This window comes from Pituophis catenifer, unplaced genomic scaffold (assembly GCF_029215685.1).
Source record: "Pituophis catenifer annectens isolate HBS135680 unplaced genomic scaffold, rPitCat1.0.hap2 SCAF_1, whole genome shotgun sequence".
In the NCBI taxonomy this organism is placed as follows: Eukaryota; Metazoa; Chordata; class Lepidosauria; order Squamata; family Colubridae; genus Pituophis; species Pituophis catenifer.
In genome coordinates this window covers 344729255-344750038 of record NW_027256881.1, presented here as the reverse complement: position 1 = coordinate 344750038, position 20784 = coordinate 344729255, and the positions used below count along the sequence as shown (strand labels likewise).

General features: G+C 44.9%; 1 protein-coding gene across 1 annotated transcript in view; it reads left to right on the top strand.

The window, feature by feature from the left end:
- Positions 1–20784, top strand: part of SEMA6B (semaphorin 6B) — a 71835-nt gene that overhangs the window by 35222 nt on the left and 15829 nt on the right. Inside the window, 4 exon segments of the mRNA XM_070931904.1 lie at positions 5825–5913; positions 15126–15343; positions 17112–17243; positions 20553–20702. Of these exon segments, the coding sequence (XP_070788005.1) occupies positions 5825–5913; positions 15126–15343; positions 17112–17243; positions 20553–20702 (589 nt within the window).

The following is a 20784-nucleotide window of genomic DNA, read 5'->3' as shown; positions in this document are numbered from 1 at the left end:
GCCCTGTGGAGGCCGGATATGGCCTGTTTGCCGACTTCCGGTCCCGCCAGAGCTGAGCTCGTGTGCCCACTGATATGGTTCCGTGTGCCACCTGTGGCACGCGTGCCATAGGTTCACCATCACAGGCATAAGGTCTCCTGCCTGAGCAGGGGGTTGGACTAGAAGACCTCAAAGGTCCCTTCCATTGTTATTCTCTATTATTCTGTCTCTGGAAGGCATCAGGTTGATAAAAACTGCAGTGAGGGAGCTGGCAAATTAACTCCCGACCTCCAAAAATAAAAAATCACTTCCCTAATAAAGTGACTTAATCGATAGAGGAGACTTCAAGGCACTTAAATTTGAGCAGGGAATTATTTCATCTCGTATATTTCTGCGCCACAGCTTCGTGGAGAGTTCGCAAACCGGTTAAAAGAATGAAATACGCCATGCCAGGGCTGCAAAATAAAATGGCATATAAACTAAAAGCGGGAAAAGATAATCTAAAACTTTACGAGCCGGATTTCAAGTGCCTGAATGAATAAAAAGATGAGTTTTTTAACTGTCGAAGTTTAAAAAAATAAATAAATAATCTTTGGAGTTTTTGCTCTCTATTGCGATATTTATGATCCCAGAACAGAATGTAAGCATCCTTGAGAAGGCAAGATATTTTTTTTTATTAGGAAACCCTGGAAAATGTCATAAAACTAGAGGCAAGAAGTACAGAGATTAATATTTTATTAATTTATTCCCAGTCTTGCACCATTCAGTAAATATACATGTACGAAGCTAATTGGAGCCTTAGCTACTATTCCTTCCAGTCAGTCAATTAAAAGATTCTGGAATAATTTTAAAGGTTGCCTTGGAGTGTGTATGTGTATGTGTGTGTGTTTGTGCACATTTGCGTGCCTATGCGTGTTTAAAATTATAAAACTGACAAAATAAATATCAGGGACAAATTGTGGAGGCCGGGAGTCATGAGCGAAAAAAATGGAATGGAATGGAATGGAATGGAATGGAATGGAATGGAATGGAATGGAACGGAACGGAACAGAACAGAACAGAACAGAACAGAACAGAACAGAACAGAACAGAACAGAACAGAACAGAACAGAACAGAATAGAATAGAATAGAATAGAATAGAATAGAATAGAATAGAAAACATGGAATGGAATGGAATGGAATGGAATGGAATAGAATAGAATAGAATAGAATAGAATAGAATAGAATAGAATAGAATAGAATAGAATAGAATATAGAATGGAGTGCAGTGCAGTGGAGTAGAGTAGAGCTGGAAGGGATCTTGGAGATCTTCTAGTTTAACCGTCTGCAAAGGAGGAGACCCTTTTTTTCCTCGGGTGCTATCGCACGCGTGCACGTGCCCACACCCATAATGCAATGCCCCCCATGCACGTCCCACCTCCCCCCTGCGCATGCGCACGCAAACCCCCCACACACACACACTGCACTGCCCCCCTGCGCAAACACACACACCCCTCATTCCCACACCGCCCTACGCATGCACGCGCGATCCCCCCCGCACCCCATTTTGGGCCTAGCAGGCCTCCCTGAAGCCGCCAGAGGTGGAAATGGTCCGTTTCCAGACTTCCGGTAGGCCCATTTTTACCCCACCCGATGCTCCGGAGGCTTTCCTGGAACCTCCAGGAGGATGAAAACGGCCTCCCCTACCCCTCCGGAGGCCGGAAATGAGTATCATAGGTGCCATAGGTATCATGGCCCTATACCTTTTCAGACAAGTAGCTGTCCAGTCTCTTCTTAAAAACCTCCAGTGATGGCGCGACCACAATTTCTGGTTATTATTTTAAGGCCAATTGAGCCACTCTATCACAAAAAAAATCAAACTGATAATAAACACTGAGCTGCAATAATTCAATGATATATAATTTTAATATTCCTTCTGCAAAGCTCTGTAACTAAAGAGTCTAAATAAAAAATAATTCACTCTTGATCGAAATAAAATTAATTCAGCCTGGATTACAACCTGGAACATTTCCACTTCTTCCTCATTCTGAAATTCCACTTAGGTGCGGAGTAATTAACCCATTCTTTGCTGGCATTTGCGGACCCACAATTTCTGGTGGCAAGCTGTCCCACTGGTGAATTGTCCTCCCTGTCAGGAAGTTCCTCCTTAATTCCAGGTTGCTTCTCTCCTTGATTAGTTTTCCATCCATTGCTTCTTGTCCTGCCTTCAGGCGCTTTGGAGAATAAATTGACCCCCCCCTCTTCTTTGGAGCAGCCCCTCAAATATTGGAAGACTGCTCTCATGTCCCCCCTAGTCCTCCTTTTCTCTAGCCTCGCCAAACCCGATTCCTGCAACCGTCCTTCGTATGTTTTAGTCTTCAGGCCTTTAATCATCTGCACTTTTCCCGAAGCCCATCTGTCTATCAAATTCTCCCAGCTTCCTTCCTTCCTTCGTAGCGGGCCCTAAGACTGGCGGCTATTCGCTCTCATTTATTTAGGAGATAAACAGCATCTGAACTTAATCACAGCCGCAGGAATCGCTAGCTGGTTGGGGTTTTTTTTTTGCAAGATTGTCCGTAAATGGGCACGCCGCCTTCACAAAGCAGGCGACTCGTGCATGCCCATTAGTTTCTGCACAATTGGGTACATTCATGTGCTAATTGATGCCCTCGGTCACCGACTCCCGTCCTATCAATTAAGGTTTTTTTTTTTTTTAATGCCTTCATGATCATATGCGAGAGAGAAAAAAGACCTTGGAAATATTGTCAAGCTCAGGCGGCGGATGAGTCAGCTGGGCGACGTGGTTGCAAGCGGGGGAATAAAAGGAAAACAAGAGAGGAAGCAATGTTTGATTTGACATCGGAAGATGTTTTTTAACCGGAGGGTAATCGTGTTTTCATGTTGATGAGACCCCGCAGATCGGGTCTCGTTCGTGAGAATTGTACTCAAGGACCAGAGGGAGGATCAAAAGAGCAAACAGCAGGTCCCAGGAAGGATTTGCGGACTTTTAGCCTTGAGAAAAGACAAGGGAGGAGACCCTTCAAAAAAAAAACCCAAGTCTCTTATTCCCCATTATTATTCCAGAATCTTATTCCAGGAGGAGCCCTTGAGAGCTGTATACAACAAAATTGCATTTTAATGTATGCGGATCAGAGGTGGCATTAATCATAATCATAAGTTTATTTGTCGAGCATATATAACAAATAAAAGTATAAACATAATTTGAATAAATGAAAAGAGTAAGAGTAAAAAGGAATATTAAGACAGGGAAGGTAGGCAGCTGGTGCATAATGCACACCCCTTACAGACTTCTTAGGAATGGGGAGAGGTCAGGGGTGAAATGCTCCCGGTTCGGACCGGATCGCCCGATCCGGTAGCAATGACAGCAGGCGGTTCAGAGAACCAGTAGCAAAAATCCCTGTCCCCACCCCATTGCCCAGCTGAACCGCGTGATCATCAAAAGACTTTTTTTTTTAACTTTTAAAAGCATTTTTTCTACAACCTCATCAGCTGAAAAAAATGCTTTTAAAAGTTAAAAAAAAAAAGCCTCTGATGATTGTGCGGCTCAGCTGGGATCGTCAAGAGGCTTTTAAAAGCCTTGTGTCAGGCTTCGATGCTCTCTCAAAATAAATGAACTTCCAAACTGCCAATCTTTAAGGAAATTTTCTCTTTATTCGAGTACAGCAACCGGATCCTGGCTCTTTCGCCGTCAGCACTGACCTTTGCACAATCCCTCCCTTTCCGATCCCCAATTCTCTGCTTCTCATTGGCTATCTTCCAAGTCACTCTCCTGATTCCTTTTCCCATCAGTTCACAGGAATGTTTCCCCTCTCTTCATCTCCAAGGAGACCGAAACTTCAAAGGGATTTAGCAGGCAAAAGTTCAGGCTTCATCCTCCCTTTTCTGTGTCAGCGCTGAGACGCTGACACATTGTTTTCTGCAACCTCTTAAGGTTGTAGAAAAAATGCTTTTAAAAGTAAAAAAAAAAAAATGGCCACACCTACCCAGTCACATTACCCCCCTCCCCCACCAAGCCACGCCCACAGAACCGGTAGTAACAAATTTTACATTTCACCCCTAGGTGAGGTCAACAGTAGACAGTTTAAGGTTAAAGTTTTGGGGGTTTGGGGAAGAAACTACAGAGTCAGGTAGTGCATTCCAGGCATTGACCACTCTGTTGCTGAATGGACGAGGTGCGTGTGAGCGATGCAACCGTGCGAGCATTTGCGAACCAGTAGGGAAGGTAAGCACATACCACCCCGATGCCGATTAGTGTAGATTCAAAATGACAGTCAAGTTATTCTAAATTAGGGCTATCGAAGTCAAGGCCCGGAGGCCGGATCAGACCCATGGGGTGCTTAAATCTGGCCTGCAGAGCCACCCCGGGAACAGCGGAGGACCCTCCCATGGTCCCTCTGCCTGCGAGCTCCACTTTCACTGGCAGAGGGTTGCAGGAGGCCGTTGCAGCCAAAAACGGAGCTTGCGAGGGCCACCTGCGGCTCTCCCGAGCTTCATTTTCGTTGGCAGAGGGTTGCAGGAGGCCGTCGCAGCCCAAAAAAACGAAGCTGGGGAGCCCGTTTTCTCTGGCAGAGCGCTCGGGCCGCCACAGGCACCCCCGAGACGAGTGACGTCGAGCTGGCCACGCCCACCCTGGCCCTGTCCACCGCCCCAAGGTCAAACACAACCCTGATGCGGCCCTCAATGAAATTGAATTTGACACCCCTGTTCTAAGTAGGACATGGAATAACAGATTTTGGAAGAGACTCAAGATCCTGCTTGAGCAATTAAGAGAAGAAGGAATTATTAGGACTTGGTTTCAGTATGGTCAGCTGCAGGCCAGATGGAGAGAAGATCAAAAAACTGGTATTTTGCAGCAGGATGAGAATTTGATAAAGCAAATAAGAGATAAAGGTCAAATGCATGCAAAAAGGTTGTATAACGTATTAGTGGAAATAGATTCAGAAACAGAGCTAGTCAAGGATTGTATGATAAAATGGGCACAGAACATAGGTGAACCAATAATGATGAAAACATGGGAAAAGATATGGGTTAGAAATGTAAGATTCACACAAGCTCAAAATTTAAGAGAGAACTTTTATAAAATGTTTTATAGATGGCATTTAGACCGCAAAAAACTAGCCTGTATATACCCAAATTTACAACCTAAATGTTGGCGATGTGAGTGTGAAGATGCTACATATTTTCATATATGGTGGACATGTAAAAAAATTAAGGCTTTTTGGATAAAAATATGGTGGATTATTCAAAATATTTTAAGGAAAAAAATTAAATTTACACCACAGTTTTTTCTGCTGGGAATAGTTACGGATTGTACTGTAGTAGAGACTAAGTTAACAGCTGCCAGATTACTGGTGGCACAGTACTGGAAGAAGGAAGATCCACCTACCATTGAGGAATGGACATTAAAAGTTGTGCATTTGGCAGAGATGGCCAAAATTTCATCATACCTTAAAGACCATTCAAATGAAAGATACATATCGGAATGGAGAAGATGGATTGACTATATACAAAAAAAGTACCCGAACAAGAAGATACATATAGCTTATGAATGAAATATTTTTAAGTAGTTCATGTTTATAGTTTTTTGAGTTATAAGGAGTTAAAGACTTAGGGAGAATATGAATGCAATAATTTGTTAGCATATTTTAGCTTTATGTTTGTGAATGCTATACCCTGTGCTTGTTCTGGGAAGCCTAGGGAGGGGGGTGGGGGGGAGGGAGGGGTTGAGGGGGGAAGGGTGGGGGGGGGAGAAAATGTTTGTATTTCCTATAAAACTTTTCAATTAAAAAAAAAAAAGATCCTGCTCCTTGATGTCTTCTCTCTTTCTTCCCTCACCCTGTCTAGAACCCTACTTTGTCCACACTGTGGAGTGGAAGAACCACGTCTACTTCTTCTTCAGAGAGATCGCGATGGAATTCAACTACTTGGAGAAGGTGAGTCCAGCTGCATGGTCCATCAGACCAGACCTAACTTTGCGTTGTCCTCAAGAACTACTGGGTGGCTGAGCCTCTGAGTCACCATAGACCCATCTTGACAACTTTAAGACACATGGACTTCAATTGTCTGGCTGGGGAATTCTGGGAGTTGAAGTCCACGTGACTTAAAATGAGCAAAGTTAGAAACCATTTTCGGGTGCGACAGCCTCCTGCAGCCCTCTGCCAGCAAAAACAGAGCAGAGGACTGCAGGAGGCTGTCACAGCTGAAAACGGGGCCCGGGGCTCCGTTTTCCCTGGCAGAGGGGCTAGTAAAACAAACTAAAAACAAAAGAAAAGGAGAAATGTTTCCCCTTTTACATTTGAGCATGCAAGAAGGGACAGGAAAGGAGAAAGGGAAAGAGGAAAGACCAAGAAAAAGAAGGAAAGATGGAAAGAGAGCAAGGAAGGAAAAAATAAGGAAAGAGGGGAAGGAAGAAGAAAGGAGAATGAAGAGGGAAGGAAAAAAGAAGAGGAAGGAAGGAAGGAAGGAAGGAAGGAAGGAAGGAAGGAAGGAAGGAAGGAAGGAAGGAAGGAAGATTATAATGAGAGGGAGGGTGGGCCTGAGGGAAGTCCTGCCTTAGCACTTGGTCACCACAGGTGCCCCTAACAGGTGTGACACAGAGGTGGGTTTCAGTAGGTTCTGACCAGTTCTGGAGAACCAGTAGCGGAAATTATGAGTAGTTTGGAGGACCGGTAAATACCACCTCTGACTGGGCCCGCCCCATCTATTCTCTGCCTCCCGAGTCCCAGCTGATCGGGAGGAAATGGGGATTTTGCAGTAACCTTCCCCTGGAGTGGAGTGGGAATGGAGATTTTACAGTATGCTCCCCCTGCCACGCCCACCAAGCCACGCCACCAAGCCAAGCCACACCCACCAAGCCACACCATGCCCACCAAGCCACACCCACAGTACCAGTAGTAAAAAAATTTGAAACCCACCACTGGCGTGACATCGAACTGACCACACCCACCCTGGCACCACCCCCGAGGTCAAATACTACCCTGATGCGGCCCTCAATGACATCTAGTTTGACATTCCTGATATAGGGTCTCCTACTTGAGCAGGGGGTTGGACTAGAACACCTCCAAGGCCCCTTCCTGCTCTATTCTGATTGATTGATTGATTGATTGATTGATTGATTGATTGATTGATTGATTGATTACTGTGGTGCTCCTGGACTTTGTGAGGACATAAAAAGAAGCAGTTGAAGATAGTAATGCCACGTTTACAATTTTGTACAGCTTTCAAATGATTTCTCAAGAGCGTATGAGGGAATTTGCTCTGTACCGAAAAAAACTGAATTTCCATCTTTACGATCATTGTCAAATCTTTTATTTACCGATCTTTTGTTCTTTGTCGACTATACCTCTTTGTCTTTTTATTGTAGCTGTATTTATTCCGTTTCTTCAAACGTTTTAATAAATAAACCATTTCAGAAGAAGGTAGCTTATTCGCTGAGGAGGCATCACTTTAGATTGCAACGGAGTATATTATAATATAAAGCAATATGTTATTCTGTCGTATCAAAGATTTCATTGCATCGTGTTCTATATTATGTCATTCTATCATGTTCCCTATTATAGCAATGGGGTAATGAAACTAAAAACGAAATGTTTGATTTCATGCATTGCAAATCTTATCCAAACTCGTAAATCAGCAGGGAATCTAACACAAATATTACATGTATCTAAAAACCGAGCGTCTCTTTCAGGGGTGGGTTCTAAGATTTTTTACTACCGGTTCTGTGGGCGTGGCTTATTTTGTGGGCGTGGTTTGATAGTCATGTGACAGTGGGCATGGCTTGATGGTCATGTGACTGGGTAGGCTTGGTCAACTCAATGTCACTCACGTCAAGGGGAGTCATAGTTTTTTGACCACGCCCCTTGTTCCTTCCTCTCAGGCCCAGTTTTGACTCAGTCGGCCTGAGAGAAACATCTCTAGCAGATCTGGCTTTCAGCCATTGTCTGTTCGATTATCTCAGAGTCACTGTGAGTTGTTTGACCAAACAATTCTTTAAGATTTAGCAGAGGTACTGGTCTACTAGGCTTTTAACTGCTTGCAGGGCCATACCGGTCTACCCATTTGTTTTTGGAGCATTCTGGTCTACCCATTTGTTTTTGGAGCACGCTGGTCTACCACCATACTGCCTTTTACCGTTGATCAGCTGTAGGGCAGCCCTTTGAAGCACCACGACAAGAGTTTAAACAGTTTTTTGCCACTCTGCCACCACTGAGAGCATCAGAAACCGCTTTCAGGCAGCTTGGCCTCAATTGCCAATCTACCACCACCAAGCGGTTTACAAGGAGCGGATCAGTTCTAGCCAATCAGTTGGGAGGCTTCTTGGCTTCTCAATTTAAAGCGGCGGTGTCTTGTTTTTTTTTTCTCTTCTTTGTCAAGTGAGCCCTGATTTTTTCCTTCTAGCCAATCAGCTGGGACTCGGGAGGCAGCGAATAGATTGGGGGCGAGGCCAGGCAGAGGTGGTATTTACCAGTTCTCCGAACTACTCAAAATTTCCACTACCACTTCGGCCAGGCCCATCCAATCTTGGTGTGCCCGCATGCGCAGAGGAGGCAACAGGCACACATGCGCACTGGAGGTGGTCAGCGCACGCCCACACAGGCTCAGCCCAGGCTATCCTGGTGTGTGCGAGTGCGCCCGCCTCCTGTGCGCACGTGTGCCTTCAGGGATGGCATTGGCCTGATGCGGCTGCGGTCGCAGCCAGGTCAGGCCAGTGTCTCAGGGCAGAGAGCAGGTTACATGCAGGGGTGAAATCCAGCAGGTTCTGACAGGTTCTGGCGGAAATTTTGAATAGTTCAGAGAACCAGTAGCGGAAATTTTGAGTAGTTCGGAGAACCGGCAAATACCACCTCTGGCTGGCCCCAGAGTGGGGAGGGAATGGAGATTTTGCACTATCCTTTCCCTGCCATGCCCACCAAGCCACACCATGCCCACCAAGCCATGCTCACAGAACCGGTAGTAAAAAAAAATTGGATTTCACCACTGGTTGCGCGTCTCCTCAAGCAACCGAGGCACGCCCAGCACCAACAAGGGCCAGAAAAAGCTCCAAAGAGTGAGACACCGGAAAATCAGCCCCGGCCACTTCTCCATCCCCCGCTGTCGCCCTTACCTTCTCAGGCTAGGCGAGGATTGATGGGACAGGGAGCTGTAGCAGAGGGCTTAAAGAGCCACATGCGGCTCCAGAGCCACAGGTTGCCGACACCGAGACTGGCCGAAGCGACGTGGTCTGGCCCCTTATCATTTCCAGGACAGTCGCATGGGCCGGATTTGGCCCACAGGCCTTGAGTTTGATACCCCTGCTATATCTAACCAGTGGTTTATAAAGGTGTCACACTCATCCTGGTCGCCTGGTGATTGCCTGAATATGTCCCTGCAATTTTCTTGGCAAATTTTCAGAAATAATTTGTCATTGCTCCCTTCCTAGGGCTGAGAGAGAATGACTGACCCAGGATCCTTCGATTTGGTGCCCAAGATAGAATTAGAGCCTCCTTGGTTCTAACCCGATTCCTTTAACCGTTGGGCCAAAGAACCCGCAGTTTTCCAAACTTAAGCCACTCGCGAATGATGAAAAATCGTTTCTGAGAAGGTGCCAGGGGTTCAGCCATGCTGCATTTTTATTCTAATAATAACATCAAATAAACATTTTGAGTGACAGCCACTTTTATGCCACTTCATGCCTTCATCTGCTCAAAGTTAATGCAGCTGCCAAAAAAAAAAAAAAAAAAGCCAATGCAGTTCTAGGTTGCAGCAGCAGAGAGATAGTATCAACATCACCAGAAGCGTTAGTATCGCCATATACAGCACACCTGGGACCACACCAGGGGTGAAATGCTCCCGGTTCGGACCGGCTCGGGCGAGTAGGTAGCGATGGCGGTGGGCAGTTTGGAGAACCGGTAGCAAAAATCCCTGCCGCCACCCCCCCCTCAGCTTGCTTACCTTAGCTGCTGGTCGCAACGACTTGCTGTAATCCTGCAATCCATTGCATCAGCAAGCAACTGAATCTCCCTGCCTGCAATCAAGCAGGCAGGGAGTTGTGGACTTCAACTCCCAGAATTCCTCAGCCAGCAAAAGCTGGTTGAGAAATTCTGGGAGTTGAAGTCTACAAGTCTTAAAGTTGCCAAGGTTGGAGACCCCTGTTCTATTGGGTAAGGTTTTTTTTTCCCCCCTTTGGGAGCTTTAAAAAAAAATAGTTAATTGGGGTTTTTTTTAGTTGTTCTTTTTTTAGACCTAGCCATTTAAAGTTTAGGAAGTTTTAAATTTAGCTGCTTTTATATAAAAATTAAAATAAATTAAAATAAAATAATATTTGTGCAGCTTTCTGAGGGTTAGTGTGTTTCTGTAGTGTTTCACTCTAACTACACAAACACACAAAATCTCACAAAGCTGTATGTGGAATTTTGTGTGTGTAAAGTGTGAAAGTTGGTTTTTTGGGCTTTTTGTGGCTGTGTGAGGTTCCTGCTTGTTGCAGGGGCCATTTTGGATCTAGCACAGCTGCTTTTACATTGTGGGTGAGCCAGTTGTGTGGTGTTGTGTGTGTGTGTGTAAAGTGTGAAAGTTGTTTTTTTGGACTTTTTGTGGCTGTGTGAGGTTCCTGCTTGTTGCAGGGGCCATTTTGGGTCTAGCACAGCTGCTTTTACATTCTGGGTGAGCCAGTTGTGTTGTGTTGTGTTGTGTTGTGTTGTGTTGTGTGTGTGTAAAGTGTGAAAGTTGTTTTTGGGGGGACTTTTTGTGGCTGTGTGAGGTTCCTGCTTGTTGCAGGGGCCATTTTGGGTCTAGCACAGCTGCTTTTATATTGTGGGTGAGCCAGTTGTGTTGTGTTGTGTAGGTTAAAAAAGGGCAAAAAAGTGACATTGACTTGGCCACGCCCACCTGACCAACAAGCCACGCCCTCCCAGTCACCTTACCACCAAGCCATGCCCATTAATTAAGCCACGCCCACAGAACCGGTAGCAAAAAAAAAATTAGATTTCACCCCTGGATCACACCTGGAATCCTGCATCCAGTTTTAGTCACCACGATGCAAAAAAGATGTGGAGACTCTAGAAAAAATGCAGAGAAGAGCAACAAAGTGGATTAGGGGACTGGAGGCTGAAACATAGGATGAACAGTTAAGGCAATTATGTATACCTGGTTTAACAAAGAGAAGGACTAGGGGAGACATGATAGCAGTCTTCCAATATTTGAGGGGCTGCCCCAAAGAAGAGAGGGTCATCCTATTCTCCAAAGCACCTGAAGGCAGGACAAGAAACAATGGATGTAAATTAATCAAGGAGACAAGCAACCTGGAACTTAAGGAAGAGTACCTATAGAATTTAAGGGGAAACCTTTATTAATTCTAAAGAGGAACCTTAGAATTTAAGGAGAAATTTCCTGTGGGTGAGAATAATTAACCAGTGGACCGGCTTGCCTCCAGAAGTTGTGGGTGCCCCATCCCTGGAGGTTTTTAAGGAGAGATGGGACAACCATTTGTCCGGAATGCTATAGGGCAGCGATGGCTAACCTTTTTGCCATCGTGTGCCAAAAGTGGGGGGAGCGTGACGGGGTCACGCGCGTGTGTGCCCACACCCATAATTCTATGCACCCCGTCCCCGCACATGCGTGTGCGACCCCCCACGCTCCCCCTGTTTTTGGCATGCAATGGCAAAGTAGGCCCAGTAGGCCTGTTTTTCACTCTCCCCAGGCTCCAGAGCCTTTCTAGGAGCCTGGGGAGGACGAAAACAGCCTTCCCCAGCCCCCCGGAGGCCCTCCGGAGGCCGGAAATGTCCCGTTTCCCAACTTCTGGTGGGCCCAGAATGCCCAAAAATCAGCTGGCTGGCATGCACATGCTGAGCTAGGGCAATGCTCGCGTGCCCACAGATATGGCTCCATGTGCCAACTGTGGCACACGTGCCATAGGTTCGCCATCACGGCTATAGGGTTTGCTGTTTGAGTAGAGGGTTAGACTGTAAGACATCCAAGGCCCCTTCCAACTCTGTTATTCTGTATTTGTATTGTCTGTCTGTCCATCTCTGTCTGTCTGTCTGTCTGTCTGTCTACAATCTGTTTATCATCTGCCTATCTGTATCTATCTGTCTGTCAGTCTGTCTGTCTATCTATATCTATCTATATCTATTCATCATCTATTTCTCATCTGTCTATCTGTATGTCTTTCTGTCTATCTATGTCTATCTATCCATCATGTCTGTCTGTCTGTCTGTAAGTGTGTGTCTATCTGTCTGTCTATCTATCTAATTATCATATATATATATATATATATATATATATATATATATAGGTCTTTGGTTATTCGGGTCTTCTCCCACGTAAAATTGAAGGTTTCTTGGCGACGTTTCGACGAAGTCTCATTCGTCATCTTCAGGCTGGTGTTCTCGGCTTCGTGCTTCCAGGAGCAATGTGAGATCGCAGCTGTCTCTTCCTTTTAACTGCTAGTGGGGGTGTGAGCTGATTGGGTGGGGACTTGACTGTGCTCTGATTGGATGGGGGATTGGTTGTGCTCTGATTGGCTGGGGGTGTGTTCTGTTTGGGTGGGGGCTTGGTTGTGCTCAGCTTAGTCTGAGTTGCAGGGGGATTTGAGCTGGTGAGCTGTGTTGTTTTTGTTTGGCTTCATGTTTGTGGCCGTGCGAGCTCTTCATGGTGGGTGTCAGTCTGCTTCATGTATGGATTGGAGGGGTTTAAAGTGGCTAATGATGCAGCTGCGGTCTGGCTTCTGGTCCTTGGTCGTGGCTCATTATCGGTGTGGGTTTGAGTCTGCTTTCTGCGTGGATGTGTGGTGGTGACATCCTGTGTGGCACTCATGAGTGTGGGTCTGGTGTCATTCGTCGTGTTAGGGACTCGTTTGTCAATAAGGGCAGGTTTCCAAATGGCTGGTAGGCGGGAGGTATCGTCTCGTTTGTTCATGCTGTGTGGGCATTTTTCTATCTCGATGGCTTCAACAACAACGCAGCTCACCAGCTCAAATCCCCCTGCAACTCAGACTAAGCTGAGCACAACCAAGCCCCCATCCAATCAGAGCACAGCCAAGCCGCTAACCAATCAGAACACACCTCCACCCAATCAGAACACAGCCAAGTCCCCACCCAATCAGCTCACACCCCCACTAGCAGTTAAAAGGAAGAAACAGCTGCGATCTCACATTGCTCCTGGAAGCACGAAGCCGAGAACACCAGCCTGAAGATGACGAATGAGACTTCGTCGAAACGTCGCCAAGACACTTCCAATTTTACGTGGGAGAAGACCCGAATAACCAAAGACCTACATATATATATATATATATATATATATATATATATATATATATATATATATATATATATATATATATATATCATCTCTCTATTTCTCATCTGTCTTTCTATCTGTACCTGTCTATCTATCCATCCATCTATCATCTGTCTGTCTCTCACTCTCTCTCTATCATCTACAGTATATCCATCATCTCTCTGTTTATCATCTGCCTATCTCTCTGTCTTTCTGTCTATCTATCATCTATCTATCTATCTATCTATCTATCTATCTATCTATCTATATCTATTCATCTATTTATCATCTGCCTATCTGTATCTATCTGTCTGTCAGTCTGTCTATCTATATCTATCTATATCTATTCATCATCTATTTCTCATCTGTCTATCTGTATGTCTTTCTGTCTATCTATGTCTATCTATCCATCATGTCTGTCTGTCTGTCTGTCTGTAAGTGTGTGTCTATCTGTCTGTCTATCTATCTAATTATCATATATATATATATATATATATATATATATATATATATATATATATATATATAGGTCTTTGGTTATTCGGGTCTTCTCCCACGTAAAATTGAAGGTTTCTTGGCGACGTTTCGACGAAGTCTCATTCGTCATCTTCAGGCTGGTGTTCTCGGCTTCGTGCTTCCAGGAGCAATTTGAGATCGCAGCTGTCTCTTCCTTTTAACTGCTAGTGGGGGTGTGAGCTGATTGGGTGGGAACTTGGCTGTGCTCTGATTGGATGGGGGATTGGTTGTGCTCTGATTGGCTGGGGGTGTGTTCTGTTTGGGTGGGGGCTTGGTTGTGCTCAGCTTAGTCTGAGTTGCAGGGGGATTTGAGCTGGTGAGCTGCGTTGTTCTTGTTTGGCTTCGTGTTTGTGGCCGTGCGAGCTCTTCATGGTGGGTGTCAGTCTGCTTCATGTATGGATTGGAGGGGTTTAAAGTGGCTAATGATGCAGCTGCGGTCTGGCTTCTGGTCCTTGGTCGTGGCTCATTATCGGTGTGGGTTTGAGTCTGCTTTCTGCGTGGATGTGTGGTGGTGACATCCTGTGTGGCTCTCGTGAATGTGGGTCTGGTGTCATTCGTCGTGTTAGGGACTCGTTTGTCAATAAGGGCAGGTTTCCAAATGGCTGGTAGGCGGGAGGTATCGTCTCGTTTGTTCATGCTGTGTGGGCGTTTTTCTATCTCGATGGCTTCTCTGATTATTCTGTTGTTAAAGTGTTCAGTTTTGGCGATAGTTCTGGTCTTTTTAAGACATGATATTGACACCAGCCTGAAGGTGACGAATGAGACTTCGTCGAAACGTCGCCAAGACACTTCCAATTTTACGTGGGAGAAGACCCAAATAACCAAAGACCTATATATATATATATATATATATATATATATATATATATATATATATATATATATATATATATATAATCTCTCTATTTCTCATCTGTCTTTCTATCTGTACCTGTCTATCTATCCATCCATCTATCATCTGTCTGTCTCTCACTCTCTCTCTATCATCTACAGTATATCCATCATCTCTGTTTATCATCTGCCTATCTCTCTGTCTTTCTGTCTATCTATCATCTATCTATCTATCTATCTATCTACCTATCTATCTATCTATCTATCTATCTATATCTATTCATCTATTTATCATCTGTCTATCTGTATCTATATGCCTTTCTGTCTATCTATAATATCTATCATGACTGTCTGTCTGTCTATCTATCTATCTATCTATCTATCTATCTATCTATCTATCTATCTATCTATCTATCCATCCATCCATCCGACCAAGCAAAGCCCAGGGCAGATGTGAAGGAGATATTATTCCCTCCTGTTCTTTGCCCAAATGAGACAGAATCCCAGAGAAATTCAGCTTCTCTCCTCCTCCTTCTCCCCCACGTAGATGGTGGTTTCCAGAGTGGCTCGAGTTTGCAAGAATGACATGGGGGGATCTCAGCGGGTCTTGGAGAAACAGTGGACTTCCTTCCTCAAGGCTCGTCTGAATTGCTCCGTCCCAGGAGACTCTCACTTCTACTTCAATGTCATCCAGTCAGTCACGGACATTTTGGAGATCGAGGGGAGGCCAATGGTGCTGGCCGTCTTCTCCACACCCACCAACAGGTGAGCCGGATGATTAAAGGTGGGCATCATAAAATGAGGGGTCTCCAAATTGGCAACTTTAAGACTTGTGGACTTTAACTCCCAGAATTTCCCGGAGAGTCCCGCTATTTATATGTAAATTAGTCTAGTGAAAAGAAGGACTAAGGGTGACATGACAGCAGTCTTCCAATATCTCAGGGGCTATTCTCCAAAGCACCTGAGGGCAGGACAAGAAGCAATGGATGGAAACTCATCAAGGAGAGAAGCAACCTGGAATTAAGGAGAAACTTCCTGACAGTGAGGACAATTAATCAGTGGAACAACTTACCTTCAGAAGTTGTGGATGCTTCATCACTGGAGGCTTTTTACAAGAGATTGGACAGAGAATAGAATACAATATTAAAATGAAGAATCAAACAGAGAATAAGGATAGAATAGAATAGAATAGAATAGAATAGAATAGAATAGAATAGAATAGAATAGAATAGAATAGAATAGAATAGGATAGCATAGGATAGCATAGGATAGCATACAATACTGGAATGAAAAATAGAATAGAGAATAAAATAATAGAATGGAATGGAATGGAATGGAATGGAATGGAATGGAATGGAATGGAATGGAATAGAATAGAATAGAATAGAATAGAATAGAATAGAATAGAATAGAATAGTGGAATGAAGAATAGAATAGAGAATAAGGATAGAATAGAATAGCATAGCATAGCATAGAATATTGGAATGAAGAATAGAATAGAATAGAATAGAATAGAATAGAATAGAATAGAGAATAGAATGGAATGGAATAGAATAGAATAGAATAGAATAGAATAGAATAGAATAGAATAGCATAGCATAGCATAGCATAGCATAGCATAGCATAGCATAGCATACAATACTGGAATGAAGAATAGAATAGAATAGAATAGAATAGAATAGAATAGAATAGAATAGAATAGAATAGAATAGAATAGAATAGAATAGAGCCGAGGTGGCGCAGTGGTTAGAGTGCAGTACTGCAGCTACTTCAGCTGACTGCTAGTTCAGCAGATCAGCGGATCAAATCTCACCGGCTCAAGGTTGACTCAGCCTTCCATCCTTCCGAGGTAGGTAAAATGAGGACCCAGACTGTTGGGGGCAATATGATATTTAGTATACTGTCTTTGGTGTAAGCCGCCCAGAGTCCTCGGAGAGTGGGCGGCATAGAAATATGAATAATAAAATAAAATAAATAAATGAATAGAATAGAATAGAATAGAATAGAATAGAATAGAATAGAATAGAATAGAATAGAATAGAATAGAATATTGACATGAAGCAACGGATGGAAACTAATCAAGGAGAGAAGCAACCTAGAACTAAGGAGAAATTTCCTGACAGTGAGGACAATTAATCAGTGGAACTGCTTGCCTCCAGAAGTTGTGAGTGCTCCAACACTGGAAGATTTTAAGAAGAGGTGGTACAACCATTTGTACGAACCCAAGATTGTTGTGGACAATATGGTGACTCTGTAAACCGCTTAGAGACGGCTGTAAAGCACTGTGAAGCGGTATATAAATGCTATTGCCATCTGTCTGAAATGGTTTTTTAGGGTTTCCTGCTCAAGCTTGGGGTTGGACTAGAAGACCTTCCGAGGTCCCTTCCAACCCTAACATTCAATGCTGCATGTCCTATCTCGGGTTCAATCTAAGTAATTTAGAAAGTTCCGGAACGCAACTGGAATCTAGTGAACTGTAGCTGTATAGTTTTCCTTCAATACATTTTTTGTGCGTGTGTCTCTCTCTTTGCAGCATTCCTGGCTCAGCCGTCTGCGCGTACGACATGGCCCAAATTGCATCCGTTTTCGAAGGTCGCTTCCGAGAACAAAAATCTCCCGAATCCATTTGGACTCCGGTCCCGGAAGAGCTGGTTCCCAAACCACGGTAAGAGAATAAACTACAAGCCGCCTGGAAACCCCATGTGCTAGCTAGACAAAAGCCACTATGGAAATGTTTCTAGTCCTCAAGGAATTCCTCCTGATGCTGCCCCCCCTCCCCCCACTACCTCAAGCAATCCCGTTCTGATTTCCATGAGCTCAGGAGCCAATGACTTCTGCGACTGCCCACCTGTTTCGAATCATACAGAATGGTGCTCAATTTACAACCATTCATTCATTGAGACTTTGGGAAAAGCGCAAAGAAGAGCAACTAAGATGATCAAAGGCCTGGAGCAGGGGTGAAATGCTCCCGGTTCGGACTGGATTGCCCGATCCGGTAGCGATGGAGGCGGGTGGTTTGGAGAACCGGTAGCAAAAATCCCTGCCCCCCCCAGCTGAGCCGCACAATCATCAGAGGCTTTTTTTTTTTACTTTTAAAAGCATTTTTTTCTACAACCTCTTCAGCCGAAATAATGCTTTTAAAAGTAAAAAAAAAAAGCCTCTGATGATCGTGCGGCTCAGCTGGGATCATCAAAGGCTTTTAAAAGAAAAAAAACCCTTTTTTTCTTTTAAATGCCTCTGACGATCCAAGCTGAGTTGCCTGATTGTCAGAGGCATTTAAAAGAAAAAAAGCTTCTGCCGATCAGGCAATTCAGCTGGGATTGTCAGAGCCTTTTGAAAGCATTTTTTCTACAATCTCTTCAGCCGAAATAATGCTTTTAAAAGTAAAAAAAAAAAGCCTCTGATGATCGTGCGGCTCAGCTGGGATCATCAAAGGCTTTTAAAAGAAAAAAAACCCTTTTTTTTCTTTTAAATGCCTCTGACGATCCAAGCTGAGTTGCCTGATTGTCAGAGGCATTTAAAAGAAAAAAAGCTTCTGCCGATCAGGCAACTCAGCTGGGATCATCAGAGCCTTTTGAAAGCATTTTTTTACAACCTCTTCGCCGAAGAGGTTGTAGAAAAAATGCTTTTAAAAGGATAAAAAAAATTGGCCACGCCCACCCAGTCACATTACACCCCCCCTCCACCAAGCCACGCCCACAGAACCGGTAGTAACAAATTTTAGATTTCACCACTGGCTTGGAGACTAAAACATCTGAAGAATGGTTGTAGGATTTGGGTTTGGCTAGTTTAGAGAAAAGAAGGACTGGGGGGGACATGATAGCAGTATTCCAGGATTTGTCGGGCTACCCCAAAGAAGAGTGGGGGGGGGGTCAATTTATTCTCCAAAGTACCTGAGAGCAGGACAAGAAGCAATGGGTGGAAACTAATCAAGGAGAGAAGCAACCCAGAATTAAGGAGACACTTCCTAACAGTGAGAACAATTAACCAGTGGAACTGCTTGCCACCAGAAGTTGTGGGTGCTTCATCACTGGAGGTTTTTAAGAAGAGACTGAAGAGCCATTTGTCTAAAGTGGGATAGGGTCTCCTGCTTGAGCAGGCGGTTGGACTAGAAAACCTCCAAGGTCCCTTTCCTGGTCTATTCTGATTAATTTAGTGACCATTAAAAGTTACAACGGTGCTGAAAAAGGTGACTTGCGGCCAGTTTTCACACTTCTGAATTAAAACAGAATTAGATCAGTTTGGCTTCCCCAAATTTTAAAACCCTTTACCCATAAAATAGCCCATTAAAATTTTAAGCCAGCCCAGCTTGCAGAAAGAAAAGAAAGAAAGAAAGAAAGAAAGAAAGAAAGAAAGAAAGAAAGAAAGAAAGAAAGAAAGAAAGAAAGAAAGAAGAAAGAAAGGGAAGGAAGGAAGGAAGGAAGGAAGGAAGGAAGGAAGAAAAAGAAGGAAGGAAGGAAGGAAGGAAGGAAGAAAAAGAAGGAAGGAAGGAAGGAAGGAAGGAAGGAAGGAAGGAAGGAAGGAAGGAAGAAAAAGAAGAAAGGGAAGGAAGGAAGGAAGGAAGGAAGAAAAAGAAGGAAGGAAGGAAGGAAGGAAGGAAGGAAGGAAGGAAGGAAGGAAGGAAGGAAAAGAAGGAAGGAAGGAAGGAAGGAAGGAAGGAAGGAAGGAAGGAAGGAAGGAAGGAAGGAAGGCCTGGAGACCAAAACATCTGAAGAACGATTGTGGGAAATGACTAGTCTAGAGAAAAGAAGGAGTAGGGGGGTGACATGATAACAGTCTTCCAGGTTTTGAGGGGCTGCCCAAAGAAGGGGGGGATGGTGTCAAGAAGGCAGGAGAAGAAGCAATGGATGAAAACTAATCAAGGAGAGAAGCAACCTGGAATTAAGGAGAAACTTCCTGACAGCGAAAATGATTAACCAGTGGAACTGCCTGCCTCTAGAAGTTGTGGGTGCTTCATCACTGGAAGCTTTTAAGAAGAGATTGGACAGCCATTTGTCTGGAATGGGATAGGGCAGTAATAGTTAACCTTTTTGCCGTTGTGTGCCAAAAGCAAGGGGAGCGCGGGGGTCGTGCACACGCATGCCCACACCCATAATTCAATGCCCGCACCCTGCACCCCCAGTGCTCCCCCCGCTTTTGTCACGCAATGGCACGGTGGGCCTAGTAGGCCCGTTTTTTCGCCCTCCCCAGGCTCCATGGCTTTCTAGGCGCCCGGGGAGGGCAAAAACAGCCTTCCCCACCCCATTCCCGGAGACCCTCCAGAGGCCGGAAACAGCCCATATCCCGACTTCCGGTGGGCCCAGAAGGCCCGAAAATCAGCTGGCCAGCACACGCATGCGCGCTGGAGCTGAGCTAGGGCAACGCTCCCGTACCCATAGATATGGCTCCGTGTGCCATCTGTGGCACGTGTGCCCTAGGTTTGCCATCACGGGTATAGGATCTCCTGCTTGAGCAGGGGGGTTGGAGTAGAAGACCTCCGAGGTCCCTTTCCAGGTCTATTCTGATTGATTTAGTGACCTTTAATTTACGACGGCCCTGGAAAAAAGTGCCTTACGATCGTTTTTCACACTTACGACCGTTTTGGCATCCCCACAGTCACGTGATCAAAATTCAGAAGGCTTGGCAACTCGTATTTATGACGGTTGCAGCATCCCAAGGTCACAGGCTCCCCTTTTGCGACCTTCCGGTTTTCCCCATTGACTTCGCTTGTTGGAAGGTCACAAAATAACGTCCCCGAATTGCGACGGCCGTAAGTGTGAAAAACAGTCCAAAGTCACAGTGCCGTCGTAACTTTGAACAGTCAGTCAACGGACGGTTGTAAGTCGAGGACTACCTGCACGAAGATGGGACAGTGGTGAAGGAGGTTGTAGGGATGGGTGACGACAGAGGGAAGAAAGGGGTCGGGCAAAGGGTCTCCCAAAACGTCCGTCGCCCGTCTTCGGTTCGATTCACGCTCTCCTCTTTGGTTCCCCAGACCAGGTTGCTGTGCGGCGCCTGGAATGCAGCACAATTCCTCCAGTCTTTTTCCCGACGAGATCCTGAACTTTGTCAAGACGCATCCCCTGATGGACGAGTCGGTCCCATCATTGGGCAATGCCCCTTGGATCATCCGGAGCGTGGCTCGGTGAGAAATGAAGAATAATCTCCTTCTCCTTCTCCTTCTCCTTCTCCTTCTCCTTCTCCTTCTCCTTCTCCTTCTCCTTCTC